The sequence below is a fragment of the Mytilus edulis genome, chromosome 5 (assembly GCF_963676685.1).
Source record: "Mytilus edulis chromosome 5, xbMytEdul2.2, whole genome shotgun sequence".
In the NCBI taxonomy this organism is placed as follows: domain Eukaryota; kingdom Metazoa; phylum Mollusca; class Bivalvia; order Mytilida; family Mytilidae; genus Mytilus; species Mytilus edulis.
The window spans coordinates 59053035-59073186 of record NC_092348.1 but is presented as its reverse complement, the minus strand read 5'-3'; the positions used below and the strand labels follow the sequence as shown (position 1 = coordinate 59073186).

At 32.8% G+C, this 20152-nt stretch overlaps 2 protein-coding genes across 2 annotated transcripts in view; both read left to right on the top strand.

Moving 5' to 3' along the window:
- The first annotated feature begins 4925 nt into the window (after positions 1-4925).
- Positions 4926-7935, top strand: LOC139524073 (toll-like receptor 2). Its single transcript, XM_071318633.1, has one exon. It carries the CDS (start codon positions 4950-4952, stop codon positions 7494-7496), a length of 2547 nt encoding a protein of 848 aa, XP_071174734.1. The 5' UTR covers positions 4926-4949; the 3' UTR covers positions 7497-7935.
- Positions 7936-15865: 7930 nt separating this feature from the next.
- Positions 15866-20152, top strand: part of LOC139524072 (toll-like receptor 2) — a 12875-nt gene continuing 8588 nt past the window's right edge. The window contains exon 1 of the mRNA XM_071318632.1: positions 15866-16076. The gene's annotated coding sequence lies outside the window, so the exon portion shown is untranslated. The remainder of the gene's footprint in view (positions 16077-20152) is intronic.

Sequence of the window (20152 nt, the reverse complement as noted above, 5' to 3'; positions counted from 1 at the left end):
TTAGAAGAACTACATGTACCAAAAAAATGTATGGTTAGACAAAGGGAAATGTGGCATGATTGAAAGTAATCAATTACAGAATCTGTATCAATTATAAGATACAAAATGACTATGATGTAGACAAATAAAGGTTACCAATATCGTATAGTAAGACATAAAAGGTCTCGACAAGACATAGGTTTAAACAATTCAAACGAGGAAAACCAACTGCTTATCTGTATTCTAAATTGACAATTATAATCTGAATATAACATTTTAATGTATTTCCCCCCTTTTAACGGTTTTCCCATCGTTTTATCAATTTTAAAATAGCATGATATAAACTCCATTTTGACATAATATGAATTATCTTAATCGTTTTTCAATTTAAGGCCCACAAACTACCTTAATCGTGATCAAGCACGCGGAAACGAAAGGCTGGGAAGGAAAGGAAATGAATCAAACGAAATGTTGGGAAGGAAAGAAAAGGAATCGATAATTTAAAATAAAAAAAAGGAAAGAAAAAAAGAGTTAAAAGGTGTCCCCCTGGCTTTGTATTTTGCTTTTGTTCCGCAATTTTACAGGGTTTTTTTTAAAGTTTTTAACGTTGTTTGTCTCTTGAACTCTTTTCTCCTTTCTTTTTTCGTGCCGTTTTTTTCCCACGTCTTATAACTAGACATGCTCTAAGTAAATTCGTATATTTTTTTCTAATAATAGAATAAAGGAAATTTTAATAATCTTGGGATATTCCAATCTTTACATTATAAAGATCTATCCAAAAAGACTGTTTAAAATGTTTGAACAGTGGCGAAGTACTGATTACGTGCCTAATGATACAGGAACGTACAAGTTGAGGGATAAAATGCAAGATCATGGTGTCATTAAAAATTGAAAATTTAGAGTAAAATTTCCAATCAAAACGTCCTCTTGTAATATTAAAGGAAATAAACTTAATAAAACACACTCTTGTAAGTTTGCGAAGAAAATGTACTAAATCATAAGACAATAATGAGGTTTAATGCTAAGATCCATCATAATCGTATATGTGAACAGGGTATTTGAACACGGACGTTTGCATGACCTGCTTACCCTTCCGGAGCATCTGAGATCAGCCCAGTTTATGGTGGGGTTCGTGTTGCATTGTCTTTGGTTTTCTGTGTTGTGTTTTGTGTACTGATTGTATTTTATTTTTATGCATGACGTTGTTTAATTGTTGTTTTATTTTACTCATGAGTTTGAATATCCCTTTGATATCAAAGTTTTTGCTTAAATAACAAAATGTAAACTATTTTTTGGTTTATTACCACTTTTAGAAGATTAATCATTCAAATACAAAACAAAACTTTCACTGGTGGATTTATGATGTATCCAAATACTGAACAATAATGCTTTATCGAGTCCTGCTTTAAAATTTAGCAGAATCAAATCAATTTATATTTTAATATTTAAGTATTCGAATAAATTTGGGACAAAACTTTTATAAAATTCATTTTTTAATGATTGTTGTACCGGCGCCTCGTGCATTTTAAGACTTCCAAGTTAAGATAAACTGTTACGAGTTTCTTGGAATCATATTTTTAAGAGGCTGTATAAGTATATAAGATTCATCTATAAGGGCGTCAGCCCGAATAAAATTTACACCAAGATATTATTGTCATCCCAAAATTATAGTTTTAAATAAATTTGGATAGGATCTTTCAGTGAGTGATTTTATCGAAAAGCATGATAAATGCGAGTATACGATTTCATTTAACGACAATTGGTGTAAATGGAAATACAGGCGATTTTGGTTCGTCAATTTTTGGTTTTCGCTTTATACGTTCCTAGAATATATCATCTATATATATTCATAAAAACAAATCTAGAGGGAGAAATGTGAGAAAAGAAATGATAGGAAAATGATTTGTTGACAGATCTCAGTGCCAATAATTAAAAAGGCAGACATAAATATTTTTTAACATTGTCATAAAGTGGGAGGTTTGGCTAACCATTAAACCAAGTTCAACCCACCATTTTTTTCCTAATATGTCTTGTAGCAAGTCGTTAATATGGCAGTTGTTATCAAATACTAGTAGTTCACTTCTTTGTGTGTTGGTTTTTTTTTTTTTGTTTCAGTTCTCTGTAACTATGTTATTTGTCGTAAATTAGATTTAAAATTCATTCATTCATTCATATTAAACAAATTTTGCATATAATATACACAAATGGCGAATATGTCTAGGAAGATCTTCACTTTTGGGTAATACCCAACATAAAAGGCCAAATAACATCAATACCGAATTTCCTGGGAAGATTATAACGGAAAGTCCTTTATGAAATGACAAAATCAAAAGCTAAAACACACCAAACGCCTGAGTGGAAAACAACTGTCATATTCCTGACTTGGTACAAACATTTCCTTATGAAGACATTATATATTCATATGCGGTAAAGCTTAGCGAAAGGTATTGCGACGTAATCAGTCAAACAAACTTTATTAGATTATCTCTTTAAGGAACGATCGTTTTCATTGGTCAATTCAAACCTTCGACCTTCACACCTGCGAAACTAGAACACGCGTACTATAACGTTGAATGGACTGATCAATATCCACGTAGCTGGTCAAGGTCGTTTAAAGCTTCCATCGTCGTATTTGCGTACATGATTGTGTTCTTGATTATGCAATCACAATTCTAGCTTTTATAAATGTGCATGTGAAATTCATTGGTTATATAATTTTCTGCAATTAATAGTAAAATTTTAAACTTTAAAACCTTAACAGTTTCCACATCGAAATATTTAATTCAAATTTGTCCTCTGGATTAAGGGACGACATCAAAAGCTCAATGAAAAATTAAAAAAAAAACTCAATCCACATATGTTTTTGATTGACTCCAACCTCCCCCCCCCCCCCCCCCCCCCAAGTTGCTCATCCTGCCTTTTTTCACTCAATGGACTCGATGAATTAGCGTTGTACTTGAAAATGAAACCGTACTTTTCTACAAACACTTTTCATATTCTTTGACAAGTTTTAGGTATTCGACATAGGATGGTGATTTTTTTCTGATTCCGTTTACCTGAGAGAAAAAAAATCCCGAAATTGTAAGTAAATTCTTAACATGTAACCAACCATGCTTTGTTAAAAAAAACCAACCGGAGATGGCAAACCATGGCACAGGGGAATTAAATGTAGTTAATAAACTCCAGCGATATACTTCATGAAGTTTTGCTATTCTCGGTTGAAAAACGAACGTAAATTGTATATTGTAAATATGTACATGTAAATAGAAACAATCAGTTTTTAAAAAAAGTGTTTATTCATAATATGTTTTGATAAAAAGGTGAGTTTCTTCTTGTACATGCATTTAGTCATCCTTAATTTCTTGATATTTTGTTTATCATTTTATCATACATGTTTCTTTTTATATTTCATGTTAAATACGAATACATACTACATGTACTTTAGCGAATAGTTCAGCAATGTTATGCAGCTCTATTCTTACAGTATTAAATTAAAAATTAAATGTTCATCCATTTAAAATCGAAAACAGTACATTTATATTTAAAAAAGAAGATGTGGTATGATTGCCCTTCTGATCCCTTCTGTCCGGTGGGCGTCCGTTTTTTTACGGATGTGTTCTTAAAAAGTGACAAATCTTAACTGTGGGATAATACCTAGCTTGTATACTATAAATACATATATAAAAGAAGAGGTTGTATGATTGCCAATGAGACAACTATCCACAAGAGACCAAAATAACACAGAAATTAACAACTATAGATCACCGTACGGCTTTCAATAATGAGCAAAGCCCATACCGCAAAGTCAGCCATAAAAGGCCCCGAAATGACAATGTAAAACAATTCAAACGAGAATTGTTCCTTATAAACTACGACATTTCTCGCAAGTATTAATTTATTATTTTGTTCAACACATGCAAAAGAAATAATCTTCGCCGATGTTACATTTCAATTTATTACAACAATATGCCTTCACTGAATTCATCCAGGTGCACAAATGATACGATTCAAGTTATTTTGTTTCTATTTTGGGGGACAATTTTCCTCCGTTTATGGTACGCTTAGCTACTGTGTGTATGTTTTATAGCATGAAAATAATAAAAGAGGAATATCAGTGCAACCCATCATTAATTATTGTAATGGTTCAGTATTATGAGATAGTTATTATAAGTGACTACGACATTGTTAGGATTATAACCTATCGTCAGTATGAAAGAAATTAAAAGTGGTTCATATATTCATCCGTATAAAAGCGGCACATGCATTTTATTTTATCCTTATATTTCTCATTATGCGGTACACGATAATTGAGTTGCTGCATGCATAAAGAACTTAGAATATTACTTAATACAAAATATCAGTATAATATTTCGACCCCACTATTTGAAGTTAACAAAAGATTTATTTAATTCTTTTGACCAAAGGTTTGTAAACTAAACAAATCCTTGTTTTTACGTTCGTAGTAACATAGTACATTCCATTGTCGGTCAAGTGTGTCAATTCACGTGCACACTGACTACATTGTTGTTGTATTTGAATCTTTCGGCCAATGAAATGAGACGTTACAAGTTGTTTGTTTATGATACGCCAGAATGTTATTAATGAACTATCAAATGCTAAACTTCACTGCATTTCACTGTAATCAATATTTTTATGTACTAATGAGGTCTGATTGTAATATTTATATTTAAATTTTTATTTTACCTTTGTACGATAAAATGATAGCTTTCCTTTTCAATGTTACGCCACAGGACATTCCAATGAATCACAATACTTATAAATATGTATTGAAATTTAAACTTCAAATTCCAATTTGAACTTTTCAAACATATCCTTATCAACTGTCAATGTTAAAAACCTTCCTAAAGTTTAAAAATAGTTTAAAATAGTGAATTGAAGAATTTATTTAACCAAAGGATTGTTAACCCTTGGAATAGAAATAATCAATTAAGTTTATTTTAGATGTGAAAATGAAGAAGACATTAAATCTGTTCATTTTGTTCATTATCATAGCAGTAACAAATGGGAATCTAAAATCGTCATGTATGTACGAGAGAAGTATACAACATAAGCTAATTGCTCATTGTGAAAATCAAGGATTTACATCTGTGCCAAGGAATCTCAGACGAGATATCTACGAGTTAATTCTTTCAAATAACTCAATACATATGCTGACAAACAATTCATTCATCAACTATTCGAAAATGGAAAGGCTTATTTTAACTGGAAATAATATATCTGTAATTCAGCAGGATGCGTTTTCTGGACTTAATTTGTTAAAAGTTTTGAAGGTAAATGATAATTTGATTAACATCACAACTATTCCGCATGGTGTTTTCAGACATCTTAGTAATTTAGCTGTTCTAGACATCAGTCGAAATAAAATGCCATTGGATACAAACATTCCGTTTCTTTATCCCGATGTCACATTTTCTACACTAACTCGATTACAAAATTTGTCAATGGATCTATTCATGTTTCCTGTATTTCGATCAGGATTTGCTGCACTTCAAGATCTTAAAGTATTGAACTTTGCTACTTGTAATTTGCATAATAATAGTGGATTTAGGCTTTTCAACTCAACATTTGAAAACTTCTCGCCAGACCTTAAAGAACTTTATATCAGCGGTTGTCGCAATTTCTTTCTAATGGAACATGGACTGTTAGAACATTTTCCAAACTTGAAAGTTTTAGATCTGTCAAAATCGTATGTTCACCTTTATCAAGCATTGCGTATTCTTCATCCATATCAGAATAAAAACATGTCCGTTATAAACTTTCACCGCATAAGCGATAATTCAATAAATGAAAATAATTTTCCGTACTCTGTTATTATAACAGAAGAATTAATGAAATATCTAAGAACTATATGCATTGAAGCATTAGATTTATCCAAAGCTGGTATAGTGGATTATCAGCAAAAATCTTTGTTTTCGTTCGAACGTCCAGAATGTATTAAAACATTTATAATATCAGCTAACCGGTTACCTTCATCGACAGCTGATCACTACTTTCAAGTAGTTACATTTTTCAAAAGCGCAATTAACATGAAAGTGTACGATTTTTCCTACCTTACTGTGGATTATATCAATCCACTGTATTTAGACGTTTACCATCCGGAAGTTTTAAATCACTTTCCAGAAATAACTGAAACACATAAAAGTCCTCAGCATTTTACGTTTTCGATTCCATCGTCAATAGAATTTCTTAGATTTACGCACATACAAATAGCTTTTACATCTGTTTCTTTCACATGTGCCAATACATCGCTGAAGTACCTCGATGTGTCATTTGGTGTTTACCAAAATTATCCTGATTTTACAGACGACTGTGTAAAGCAACTGGAATATTTGGACATATCTGGAATTCCAGTTACAATTATAACATTTCCATCGATATTCATGCCAAAACTTTCAATTCTGAAAGTGACGAATGCACGCATAGACCAAGTTATAATCAAAGGTAAACAGTGGATGTCTTTCAGAGCTCCGAATTTAAGAAAAATAGACATATCTTTCAATAATCTTTGGACTTTAGAGGAAACGACACTTTTAAATCAGCCGAATATAACACATTTGAATATGTCAAACAACCTTTTCAGGACCATTCCTTCTTTTGTTACCAACTTACAAAACTTGGAATCTTTAGATCTATCCAATAATTTGATCAGTTCTATTGGTGAAACCCTACGAAGTAAACTGGATAAAGTTGTGATTTCAAATCACAGCCTCATTCTAAATTTGAATAACAACGCTTTGGTCTGTTCATGTGACACTTTAGACTTTCTTTTGTGGTTTGCAAAAACTAAAGTAACATTTACGAACGGGGACAATTATAACTGTACTATGTCAGATGGCAAACAAGCCCAATTAAAGGAGGTAATAAAAAATACGGCGAAATACTTTTCGGACTGCAAAGCTACTATATGGCTCCAAGTTGGAATAATATTGGTTGGTAGTGCATTTGGTATATTCATACCACTTTCTCTCCTTTATAACTATAGATGGAAAATAATTCTTTACATGTATAGAAAAGTTCGGCATGTCGTTGAGAAAAATTTACATGAAAACTATATGTACGACGCATATGTTTCGTATGAAGACAGAAGCGTAACGTGGATACAGAAGTTTTTTCTTCCAAAAATTGAAGAAAAATGGGGACTTAAAGTGTGCTTACATGATCGAGATCTTCTTCCTGGAGATCCTACTGCAGATGCAAAGGCAGAATCAATTCAGCAAAGTAGACATGTTGTATTCATCATTACTGAACATTTTACCGAAGGAAAATGGGGAAGATTCGAAATAGAAAGAGCAAAGTACGAAAAGTATACTACAAACTTTAGAAAAATAATTGTTATTTTACAAAATATTCAAATCAAGGATATACCAGACGAAATAATTAACATTTCTAATGATGTGTATTTTATTGAATTACCATTGGACGAAAACGAAGCTGGTGACTATACTGATTATCAAAGCCAATGGCTTAGACTTAAGGCTCTTCTTTATTTGAATTAGAAATAAAAAAATATATATACATTAATATACATACTGCACAAAAATATATACATTAATATACATACTGCACAAAAATATATACATTAATATACATACTGCACATCAAAGTGAATATCATAATGATAATCTGTATGCAATATTTTAGAATGTTTTGAGATTGTAAGTAACTGCTAAGGTTCAACCTAACCGTGTCATTGAGGTGAACAGAAAACCTTAAAATAAACATACTAAAACTGATGAATTATAAATTGTTTTAAAGTTACTGAATCTTCACAGACATTTATTGTGTGAAAACAAGGATATTTTGATTTCTCTAAAACTGAAAATCGTCGATTACCAGCAAGATCTTTTTTTTTCAGGAATAAATCGTACATAATGAGCCAATTAATGGACGTCAAATAGGAAGTTGTATGACTATTCAATAATTTATTGCATTTTGTATACCATGAAGAGCAAATAAAGAAAATCAAGATTAGTTTTCTTGTTATCACATAATTTTCCATTCCAATCTTTATTTTAAAATTTCAGTAACAGTTCAATGCTTTGAAAATGTATACATTAGTTTAAACATATTTATAGTGGATTGGGAAACAAGTTTTGCAACTTATATTAATCCCTTTCAACTTTGCGGGTGCGAGTGCTGCCTTGTAGCGGCATAAGCCTGCTCTTTTTTCGAAATCTACAAGGGAGTCTTTTACGTGCAAGAGATATGGCTCTCTCTTAACACGGGTCAGCCATTTATCGTCCCCTTCCGACATTAGGATATTATTAGGTTATTTGTCCATGAAAAGATCGGTGTCGATGTGTTTTACAGGCGAATTCAAATATTTTGCTAAAGTATATGAACAAGAAACATGATATATGTAACACTTATGGATGACTCTTGATAGTAGGTACAATTATATGCATTTGATACAAGTGGGTGTTTTAAAACATGAGATCGTCACAAACTAAAATAAACAGAATTTTAAGTTATCGTTTTTCAAACATATTTGTTGGAATAAGACATGTTTATTATATGTATACAATGTACATGTATACATGCATTTAGGCTATCACATAATACTAGGAAATAACGGGATATATGTATTGCAAAACAGAAATATACTCTGGCCTTTGTTAGTCTTGTATGTTTTTTTTTTTTAATTTTAGTTCATTTATATATTTCGGAGTTTAGTATGACGTCCATTTTCACTGAACTAGTACACATTTTTATTTAGGGGCCAACTGAGGCCCACCTCCGGGTGCGGGATTTTCTAGCTGCATTGAAGACCTATTGGTAGCCTTCGGCTGTTATCTGCTCTTTGGTCAGGTTGTTGTCTCTTTGACATATTCCCTATTTTTATTCTCAATTTTATTTGCACAGCAGTGTTGTCATGGCTAGTAGTTGATTATTATAATTCAAGTGCATGTGAAAAGAGTAGACGTAAGTGACACAGCAGATTAAGATTGACTGTTCTTTGAACATGACCAGACCTTGATTTATAACGCTAGATTTGTTTTTATTGAAATGTCATTTATTTCCAAAGAACTAACATTAAAAGTTCCAGTTGTACTAAACAAACTAGTATTTTCATAATTTAACTATTTTCAATGATGTTCGAGGCAAAATATTATAAACCCAAAACCCTAATATAGACTTAAAAGAACTGATAAACCTAAAAGGGGACCAAAGTATAAACCAACACAAACGACGAATCAGGACTATGCATGAGGAAGATATGTCGTGGATTAAAAAAGAACAGTAATATAACAGAATGAATCTGTAGACTTTGATACAAACCAATGTTTCAAGTTTATCGATGTGAAGCTCAAATGTCGTTAATCAATCTAAGATATTAAAACTGGCAAACATAATTAAGGGGATTGCTAGATTAATCAAGGGATTACGAAAGGGTTCTTCTATAGAATAATCGTCTCTTGCTATGTATGCATCAGCCAGCTTGCGAATCTAGATTCTGTCAAAACATGACGATAAAGAATAGATTCATTCGGTTGGCCCTGTGACATATCGCGGCCAATCGTAAAGGTGGGGTGTGTTTTTTCGATTTCAGTCCAATTATATTATAAAAATAAAAATGCCTGTAGCAAGTCAGGATTATGATATTTATTTTCTAGTCGTTCCGTTGGATAATTAATTCGGGTTTTTTCCTTTTGGGTTTTATGAAGATCTTCCTTTTTGAATTTTCCTTATCATACTTCGGTGTTTTGTTTATATATTTTCTATATAAACATTGCATTCTTGACAACGACACAACTTTACACTATGTAAAAAAGCGAACTCGGATTTAAACAGCTACACGACGTGTAATTTAAATGCTATTGTTTGCATGAAAGCCCGGAATTGTTAAACATAATTTTAACAATACTATTATTATGGTTCATTTATAATACACATTTTACTTAACAAATTCTTGTATTTAAATTGAACCTCAAATTCGTTGTATACCGTACACGTACACTATAAAATTGTTATAGAGGAATGCACAGAATAAATTTAGCAAATTCGAATATCACAGTCAGGGCCATGTGTAAATGTCCAACAAATCTATGGCTTCCGTGAATTATTTCTTAAATAGATTATTTTTAAGAATATTCCTCGAACAGAGCGTGCATGAGATTTAAAAGCAGCAGTAAAGTTTTATTTTCAGAAAAATATACATTTTAACATAATCATTAATGTTGTTTTACTTAAAACAGGTTTTGTCGTTTAGTTTGTTGCTATTGAGTTCAATTCCATTATGCTACTTCCGTAATGCGATTCATGTTTACTGCTGAATAATAATAAATTACTTTCATTTTTACTGTAAGGGCGATTCATTTCTATTGTATATGCGATGCATTTTGAATTCCGTAAAAATAGCATTGATTGCAAAATTTAAACAATTCAGTCTTATTATTATAATATCTCGTCCGGATATATATGTATGGTAAAAAATTATTCATTCCAATTCCTATTTCATTTTATTATTGAATACATACACATTTGACAGTTAAGCACATCCATAGCCACCGAAAACTGTGCTTAAGTTTACGGTTTCGATATTTATCTAGGGTACTGTTGGAAATCACGCACAGAAGAGAACGTTAACGTAACGCGGCATTATTGTATATATCCAACGTCGTGTACTTATGACGTTATCTTGTACTTTAGTCATCAATACAAATTCATACAGTTTAGACGTCTTTCTTATTACATATGCAGTTTTAGTAAAACCACTTTACGATATTGGTACCGTGACCAGAAGAAGATGACTTCAAAGCTGAAATCTATACGAGCGGGACACAGAAGCAGTTTCTAGGATTTTAAGAAAATTTGAGGAGAGAAGTGAAACAGAAGAAAAACCGGAAGAGGACGAGTTGGAAACAATTCTGGATACATTAAAGGAAAAGCAATATATTCTGAAGGATTTGGATAAGAACATTTTAGATAGTGTATACGTACAAGAGGAGGATATAGAGCAAGATAAACTTGACACAGATGAGTATAAATTTAATTTAGAGACGTAAAATTCGTTAATTTATTCACGTTCAAACATCTAATTTAAATGCAGCCGCTAGAAGTTTTTCGCCGAACAATGAGACACTGCAACCCAATCAAAATGTTGGCCCCGTATATAACATAAGAGATGACTCACAAAATACTGGCCTCAATTTCACGTCTTTACGTTCAAATTCAAGCGTCAATAGCAGCAACTTTCATAAACTGCCGAAATTGAATTTACCTACATTTGATGGAAACGTACTTGAATGGCAATCCTTTTGGGATTCTTTTGATTCCGCAATTCACAACAACAACACACTAACCGAAGTTCAAAAGTTCAACTACCTAAAATCTTTACTAGAGGGAGAAGCGTAATATACCATTGCCGGATTTACTCTTACGCACACACACTACAACAAAGCTATTGAACTCATACATGAGAGATTCGGAAAAAAGCATAAGATAATTCAATCGTACATGCAGGCACTATTAGACATACCCGCACCAAAGAATACGCTTTCACAACTAAGAAGTTACTATGACAGAACAGAAACATACATACGTGGACTAGAATCTCTTTGACAAGCCAAAGACTCGTATGGCTCGTTATTAGTACCAGTCATACTTAACAAAATGCCTGCTGAAATACGAAAAAACTTAACACGTGAGCACGGTTCATCAGATTGGTTTCTCGGTGATCTAAGGAGATCTATCTTTCAGGAGCTAGACATTTTATAGTCTGGTAAAAATACAGAAACAGGTGAAAGTCCGAGCGTTACAGCTACGTTCTACACAAATACAAAAATCACGTAAAATCTGGCCAAAAAACAGTTCAACCAATTCAACACAGAAATCTCATACCATAAGCTGTGCATACTGCAAGGACCCCCACTATTCGTCAGAATGTACTAAATATACTGATCCAAACGACCGCATGACAATTGTAAAAAATGAAAGACTATGCTTTAATGGTTTAGGGCGACACACTGTAGCAAATCGTAAATCAAAATCAAACTGCAAGAAATGTAAAAGACGTCACCACACAAGCCTATGCAACAAAGACCACGATAAAGAAACTGCAAATAGTACATGTACAGTACAAACACACAACGCGGAGGAAGCTGAAACAACAGTTTTATATTCATCTCTAGGTCGTGATCGCCCAAATGTTTTATTAAAGACTGCAATAGCACCACTAAGCTACAAAGAACAAACAATTGATGCAAAGATCCTTCTTGACGAAGGCGCCACAAGGTCATTTATTACGAAACATTCAGCAGAGAAATTAGAGTTAAACCACAGGAAGTGAAGCAATTACGCTTTCTAGATTTGGAGACGATAATGATATTGAACAGCTAAACACAGCAACAGTAAAGATACAAACTATCTATGGCCAAGAAATACCAGTCGATGTTTTTATTGTACTTATAGATGTTTAAAGACGGAACTCCGAGTTTCGTCATGGTTCGTTGTTCCTATAGTTTGTTTGTTTATTACCGTTCATTGCATGTTCTTGTACTGTTCGTTGTGCGTTTCGACTATTCTAATAGAATAGAGAATGAAAACGGGGAGTGACGAATGAACGAATGAGCAGAAAACAGCCCAAGACCACCAATAGATCTTCAACGCAGCGATAAAATCCCGTACCCGGAGGCGGGCATCAGCTAGCCCCTTAAAAAATAATTTATACCAGAACAGCGAAATGGACGCTACACTTATTTAAGCAAATACGGAAACTTTTGAAGGAAAATTCGCCGTAGAAATGCGTTAAATTTATGAATTTTCTACACCAGAATATTTTCGAATCCATGACACTGAAAATCGTTTATTATGCATGATATGAACATGTCTGTGTCAACTCAAGACACTGTGTCGCATATCATCATGACGTTCGTGTGACCTTGACCTCAAGATCAAGATACTAGATTTTTAGGAATATTTTCGCGAAATCTCTCAGAAACTGGACTACAATCACGTGCACCCAGTGAGGGCTCTTCTTGATCCAGCAAGTTCTGTTTCACGTAAATCATACACAAAATTCAGGTCTTTTAATTTCCAATATGAATTGTTAAAAATGTCAAATAGGTAAGTTGTTACCAAAAATAAAACATATAGCTATTTCTAATGAGACAGCATTAGGTCTTCTCGATGTTTTTACCAACGTAGGATACAAGAAAAGAGGCGAAAGATCCCAAAGAGATACTCAAACTCATAAGTCGAAAAAAAAACGAAAAACGAAAAACGACGAAAAGACGAGCAATAGCACACAAAACAACATAGAAAATGAAAGACTGAGCAACACGAAACCCACCAAAAACCAGGGGGATCTCAGGTGCTCCGGAAGGGTACGCAGATCCTTGACGGTACTTTTACAAATACGCGTAACGAACTGAACAGTAAATAATTTCATAAAATGATGACTATTTTAGAAACGCATAATAGTTGTAATAAACTAGGTACTAGTATGCGGAATATATTCTGGATACGCTTACGATCTGTACATATATCAGTTGCTACTTAAAGTTATTTAATGTTTGCAATTTAAAGGGAGTTTTTGTAACCAAGGTTTGTAGACATACGTGCGTTTATCATTAAGTAAAAATTGGAATTCTTAACGTGCATACAACGTGTACAGTACATTTACTTTACATTTTACAGACTTTCACCAGTGTCTGGGCAGAAAGTTGATTAACCAGGGGTATGTCAAAGAACGTCTCGTCCTTTTTCTAAAGAAGTTCATCGGAAGGTACCAAGACCTTGTTAATAATTATTCCGTATCAACTCCTTACAAAACTAAGCTTATATTGTCTATTAATAAACATATATTTAGATTTCTGATTTTGGGCCCAGTTTTCAAGTTGGTCCAAATCGGGGTCCAAAATTAAGCTGTGTTTGATTTCAACATAAATAAAATATATAGGGTTCTTTTAAATGCTGAATCTATACCTGTATTTATTTTCATTATTAGTTAGATAAAACCGCATCGAGGAACAAAGGGTCCTAAATTAAACTTTTGTTTAATCAACAATTGAATTCTTGGGTTCTTTGATATGGTGATTTTAACTAATTTTAGAGAACTTAGTAATCACTGGTTTTTGTTATTATATTATTGGTTATAATTTGAAAATTATATCATATCTAAATCATAGAACTTTGTATAAATAGTCATCACTGGTTTATTGATTTTAATCTATTTATCCAATTTTGAGTTATTTCCCTTTGCACAGAAAAATATGGATAAAATTAAATTTTGTTACATTTCAACTTAAATTAAATATATATAGGGTTCTTTCAAATGCTTCAGAATCTAAACTTGTATTTGAATATTCGATTTTTTGTGCCCAGTTTTCAAGTTGGTTCAAATCAGGGTCCAAAATTAAACTTTGTTTGATTCACAAAAAAATGAATTTATGTGGTTCCTTGAAATGCTGAATTTTACCATGTATTGAGAGGTTTTGGATTGTGAGTTCCTTTATCAAATTGGTCCATATTGTGGTCCAAAGGGTCCTAAATTAAACTTTTGTTTGATCTCATTTAAAATTGAAACCTTGAATTTCTTTAATATGCTGATTCTGACAATGTACTTAGATTTTGGATATTGGACCATAATAGGTAAATTTCCAATTTCATATATTTCAGTTCTTTGACCACATTCATTTTCTGTCACAAACATATGCTGTGTCAAATAATCAATCACAATCCAAATTCAGAGCAGTTTTAAGCCTAAATGTAGTGTCCATACTTGCTCAACTGTTCAGGGTTCAACCTCTGCAGGAAAATCCGGTTTGCTGTCACTCTGACAGCCTCTTGTTACCTATTATGTCTGTTTGTTTTGTTCACGCATCGTTGTCATTATAATGGAATTTGATGCGACTGCAAGTGAGAGGTTTAGCTAGCTATAAAACCAGGTTCAATCCACCATTTTCTACATGAGAAAATGCCTGTACCAAGTCAGGAATAAGACAGTTGTAATTATCCATTCGTTTGATATGTTTAAGCTTTTGATTTTGCCATTTGATTAGGGACTTTCCATTTTGAATTTTCCTCGGAGTTCAGTATTTTTGTGATTTTACTTTTTTTATATACTCCGTGTATAGTCCATTAAGCATGTACGACAAATTTGGATTATGAATTGTAAATATCATCAATATAAGATTATCAAATAAATATTGTCAGGTCCAATTCTCACATAAAACCACAATGAAATTTATCGCACCTACAAAAATCCCACACCAGACTGATCGCAATTACAGTGATAATGCATCGCACTTATAGTTAATGTGAATCGCTTTCAGAAATCGATATTATAGATTATGTTGCTTTAAGGTGGTACCTAACACTTTAACTAAAATTAATTTGGCTCGTTTAATTTTCTTAAAATTTTGACAAAGTATTTACTTTGACCCTTTTACAAAAATATAAAAATTTCAAAAAATCTGACCAACCGTTTTATCAGAAAAATTACACTGATTATATAGCAGTTTGACAAACTCTTATTTTGATCATTGAGAAGCTTAATATACCCTTAACAACACAACGTAATTAAAACGTTTAGCTGATTTTACAGAGTTTTCTCCCTGTAGTGTTAGGTACCCCCTTAAATACACATTTTTGGACATTAATCCTGTTAGTGTACAATGTTAAGTCATATTGAATTGTGCTAAAACATACAGTCAAATCAAGTATTTTGTATTTTCAAAACGTAAACAAACACAGTTTTCCCCGTCATCCTTTATTTTACAATAGTATTACTCGCATATGACAGTCAAAACGAACAGTCTGGATTCTCACTTTGTGTACACTGTGTATGTTCCTTTTACAAACTTAGATTAAACCCCACCTTGTGTGCACATCTATTTAATACTTCGTCACTGACATCTACTTAAACTCTGGTAAAATATATTGAAGTATTGTTCATATCCTGTTCTGTAATACTTAATACGAAGTTATCCTAATCATCGGTAACAAATAATGAGGAAGGGAGAAAACAAGCCAAACTATTCAATTGATTGTTTTAATTGGTGGAGGAAGACGCACGAAGCGCTCGCTGACAACCACCTATCTTCGGCAAGAAAATATAAAGATTCAAAATAACGGTATGTGTAACATTAAATTGTAAGCGAAAATATTACATATAATGCAAAATTATTTATTTGGAAGAAAACATTTATTAGTATTATTTTATCAAATCATAATTAATTCAGGTATTTAAATTACTACTCCATAAATAGGAACTTAAATTTACATATTTTATGAAAGTATGCTTAAGATCATGCACTAGCAATTTGAACGAAAACATTTTAATCTAAATTAAAAAGATCTATACTGGGTTGGATACATCCTCAACATGCGTGATTGTGACTGAGGTCTTTGTAATTTCCCTGTTGATGATTGTGATTTACTTATGATGATTTATTGACTCTGAACAATAACTTTTTATTCTTATTAATGATACTAGACCATACCCGCGAATTAACACCTTATTTTAGCCTGGATTTTTATAATTCGTATTGTTATTTGGTAAGGTCACGCTGATTATAAGGTGCACAGTTATTCCCTGTATAATGACAAAGTTCAGGTGTGATTTGTACCCGTGTTTATAGCAAATCCTGAATACACCATTTGGTTGTGCTCCTGACAGAGGCGGAACGTACAGATTAGGTAACAGGGATCAGGTAATTTTGTGACATATACTATTGGATTCGACCTGGAACTTGTTAATTATTGGCAATCTTAATTATGTGGAAAACAGAAGTGCCTGGAATGGTGTAATTTTTAATCTACACCATTGTCCTATAGGGAAAACGGTAGTATTAAATTTTCCCAGCATTAGGTTGGCCTTTTGTGTACCCAAGGCAGGTGAAGGAAGTCAAATTAGGAGCGCTGTGATTGGATGTAAGGGTACAATATATTTTTTATTTATCTATGAATAACTGCAGTGTGTATATTTACAATATAAATTTTAAAACCTATTGAAATATTTTCTAGAGAATTATTCGAAAAGACTTGCAAAATTTCATAAATTTGGTGCAAAATGACGGTGGGCATGGATAACATAAACAAGCTCCGTTGGAAGTTGGTCATGATACTATTTGGCTTTAATTTTTAAAACAGAATAATAAAGTACTAACACATCATATAACTGTTTTATCCAGGTTTTTATCTTAAAAAGTGGTAAATTTAGAAAATGTTAACATTGTCGCCTATGGCAGAATAAATAGTACCGTTTTCCCTATATTATTTATACATAAACTTAAATTCACCGGGCAGTACGTCGACTGTGCATGCGCGAAAGTGTATACAACACGGATCGATAACGGTCACCGAATTTGAATATTTTCTCAAAAATTTGCGTTTTCTGTGTAAAAAATATTGTTTCAAAGACAAATTTAGAAAGTACAAAACACTACATTTATAAATACGTCATATCACAAATATTTCCGACTTTGTAAGGTTCCAGAGGTGTTGCGGCTCAATGAAATCGGTCTGTTCCTTTAGTAGTATAGATACATCTTTTGTTTAATATCAAATTGTGCGGTGTCTTATGTCCCCCCCCCCCCCCCCCCCATCCCACCCCACCGAACCCTGCATCAGTTGTGAATTTTGTTTTAGTTTATTTATTTCAATAGGGCTGTAAAAGCGTTGACCGTGCGCACATTTTTAGAATGAAGCCAATGTACTTCGGTCAACGCTTTTACATCCCAATAAAGTTACAAAAAGAAGCATTCAATTCTTAATTGTTAAGATAATGTGATAAAACTGTCTTTGACACGTAGATACGAAGTCCATTATCGGATTAGTAGAAATATACATTTTTAACCAAAAGATAATTATGTGGGAATATTTGAGCTAATAATCAACAATTAAAAGATATAATAATTAAAGTCAGAAAGATGATACTGTCCAAATAATTAACGTGCTTTTCATCCGGTCATAACTACACCATTAATTTGGTTAAGCCCTCCCCCTTTTTTTAATTTTCTTTTAATTCCATTTTTGTTTGTCGTTTTGTTTTGGATATCATAATAACAAAAATATTATATAAACGAAGTGTATACATTTTACTATCAATTCCTTCTGTATTATGCGCAGCGGTCACTCATAAAAAGTAATGGATTTTAGACAAAAGGGTGTGTACAAATGTATTATAAGAAGAAGTAATTAAACCAACGGCCTTCATCAATTATTGAATATAAGAAGTAGGTTAATATTCGCGTAATGTAACATGGTCTGCTTACTGATCTTTTCCCTCAGACTTTCAACAGAAAAACAACATATGTGAGAGCTGATTCTTGACTGGCGGATCCAGAACTTTTCCTAAGGGGGGGGGGGGGGGTGCTGACTGACCTAAGGGGGAGGGGCCGCTCCAGTCATGCTTCAGTGATTTCCTATATAATCAACCAAATTTTTCCCACGAAAGGGGGGGGGGGCCGGCCCATCCCCCTCCCTTGATCCGCCTATGTATATCTGTTATTCAAACAAGTCAAATCACCTATATTGTCTATGATTAATTTTTCAATTCAGGGCAGGGCAGGGCGGACCGGGCCATTTGTTTATTTAATCCTACCTCTTTATCAAAAAAAAAATTTAAATAATTTTTTTTGTGTGTGTGTGTGCTATTTAAAAAAAAACACGTCTAGAAAATACGTGTATACTTCTTACTACCCTTGCTTACTATTCACAGCGGTCATTCATAAAAAAAATAACAAACGAATCTTAGAAAAATAAGGGGGTAGGCCTATTAAAATAATACTTCCAAATTGCCTTTGATAATTAACAGAAGTTACCAGACAATTTACATTTTAAAGCGATCGTGTTCATTTTTTTTATATTTAAAATTTGTGTTTTTGCTGAGTTCCCATCGTATAGACGCATATACCATCATATCGTTTGAACAGGATTGTTTACGTCTTAAGGTCAAATGTGTATCATTCATGTTTACTTTATGGGTACAATATAAATCACACTCTAGATATCACACTCATCTCTTGTTGACATAGTTTTAAATTTACATAATTTTATCAGTATTTCCTGTCAGAAATTATAAATACTTTTCGACGTAACATTTCGTATCATTTGACATAATCCGGTTTGAACTGGTACAAAAAGTCATGTTGTTACCAATGATGAGGTTTTCGAAAGGTTCAATATGAGGAGGGGGGACAGGGGTAAGGGAGACAGGGAGAAAGGGGGTAGGAGAAAGGAGAAAGGGGGTGGGAGAAAGGAGAAAAAGTTGGAGAAAGGAGAAGAAAAATTAAATATCTTTCCTTTTAAAAAATGATCTAATATTTCAAGAAAAAATATCTCAAAAGGAGATGTTTTATTCTAATGGGAGAAAGGAGAACGGGGGGTAGGAGAAAGGAGAAGAGGGGTGGGAGAAGGGAGAAGGGTACCACCCTGTCCTCCCCCTCCAATATGTTACTCGACATACAATGCACCTGTACGTTGTATGGTATAACGAGAAATCATTAATTACCAGACAGTGTTTATATTTTATATCAATGCATACATTTTATAAACACAATTAAATGCCTTGACCGAATTATTAAACCAAAAGATGAAAACACATGATGTTATGACGAAAATATTATGTCGGTGCGCAGATTTGCACAGGATCGCATTTTCACACGATCGCATTTTCAGGGAGATGCTATGACGCAACATATTACGGCGAACCTCAGATTTGCACATGATCGGATTTTCACACGATCGAATTTTCACACGAACATATCAACAAACGTATGTTTTGCACACGGATCACCTTATTGTAAATCGACATATAAATCAGAAAGCGAAAATTTATCTTATTAAACTTATTAGATTATCAAGATCACTGTGACTACTACGAATTAAAAATGCCTGCACCTTGTAACTGTATCGAATGTAAGTACATGACTTTGTTTAAACGTATATTTTATGCTGATTAGTTTATATGTATTATTTAACGATTTACTATACTTAGTGTTCATTTTTTTGTGAGATAATATTAACATGATAAATACGAGAAGTAAAAATCGATGTCCACGTTTAAACTTTACAACGAGATTCACTATTTATAAAAATCGTCCTCCCCTTTTTTCAAATCATTGCTTGTAATTCTGAACTTTAAATTTTAACTGTCTACACCATTATGTAATGTGTATTTTAGAAGAGAGCCTTTTAAAAAATGTTA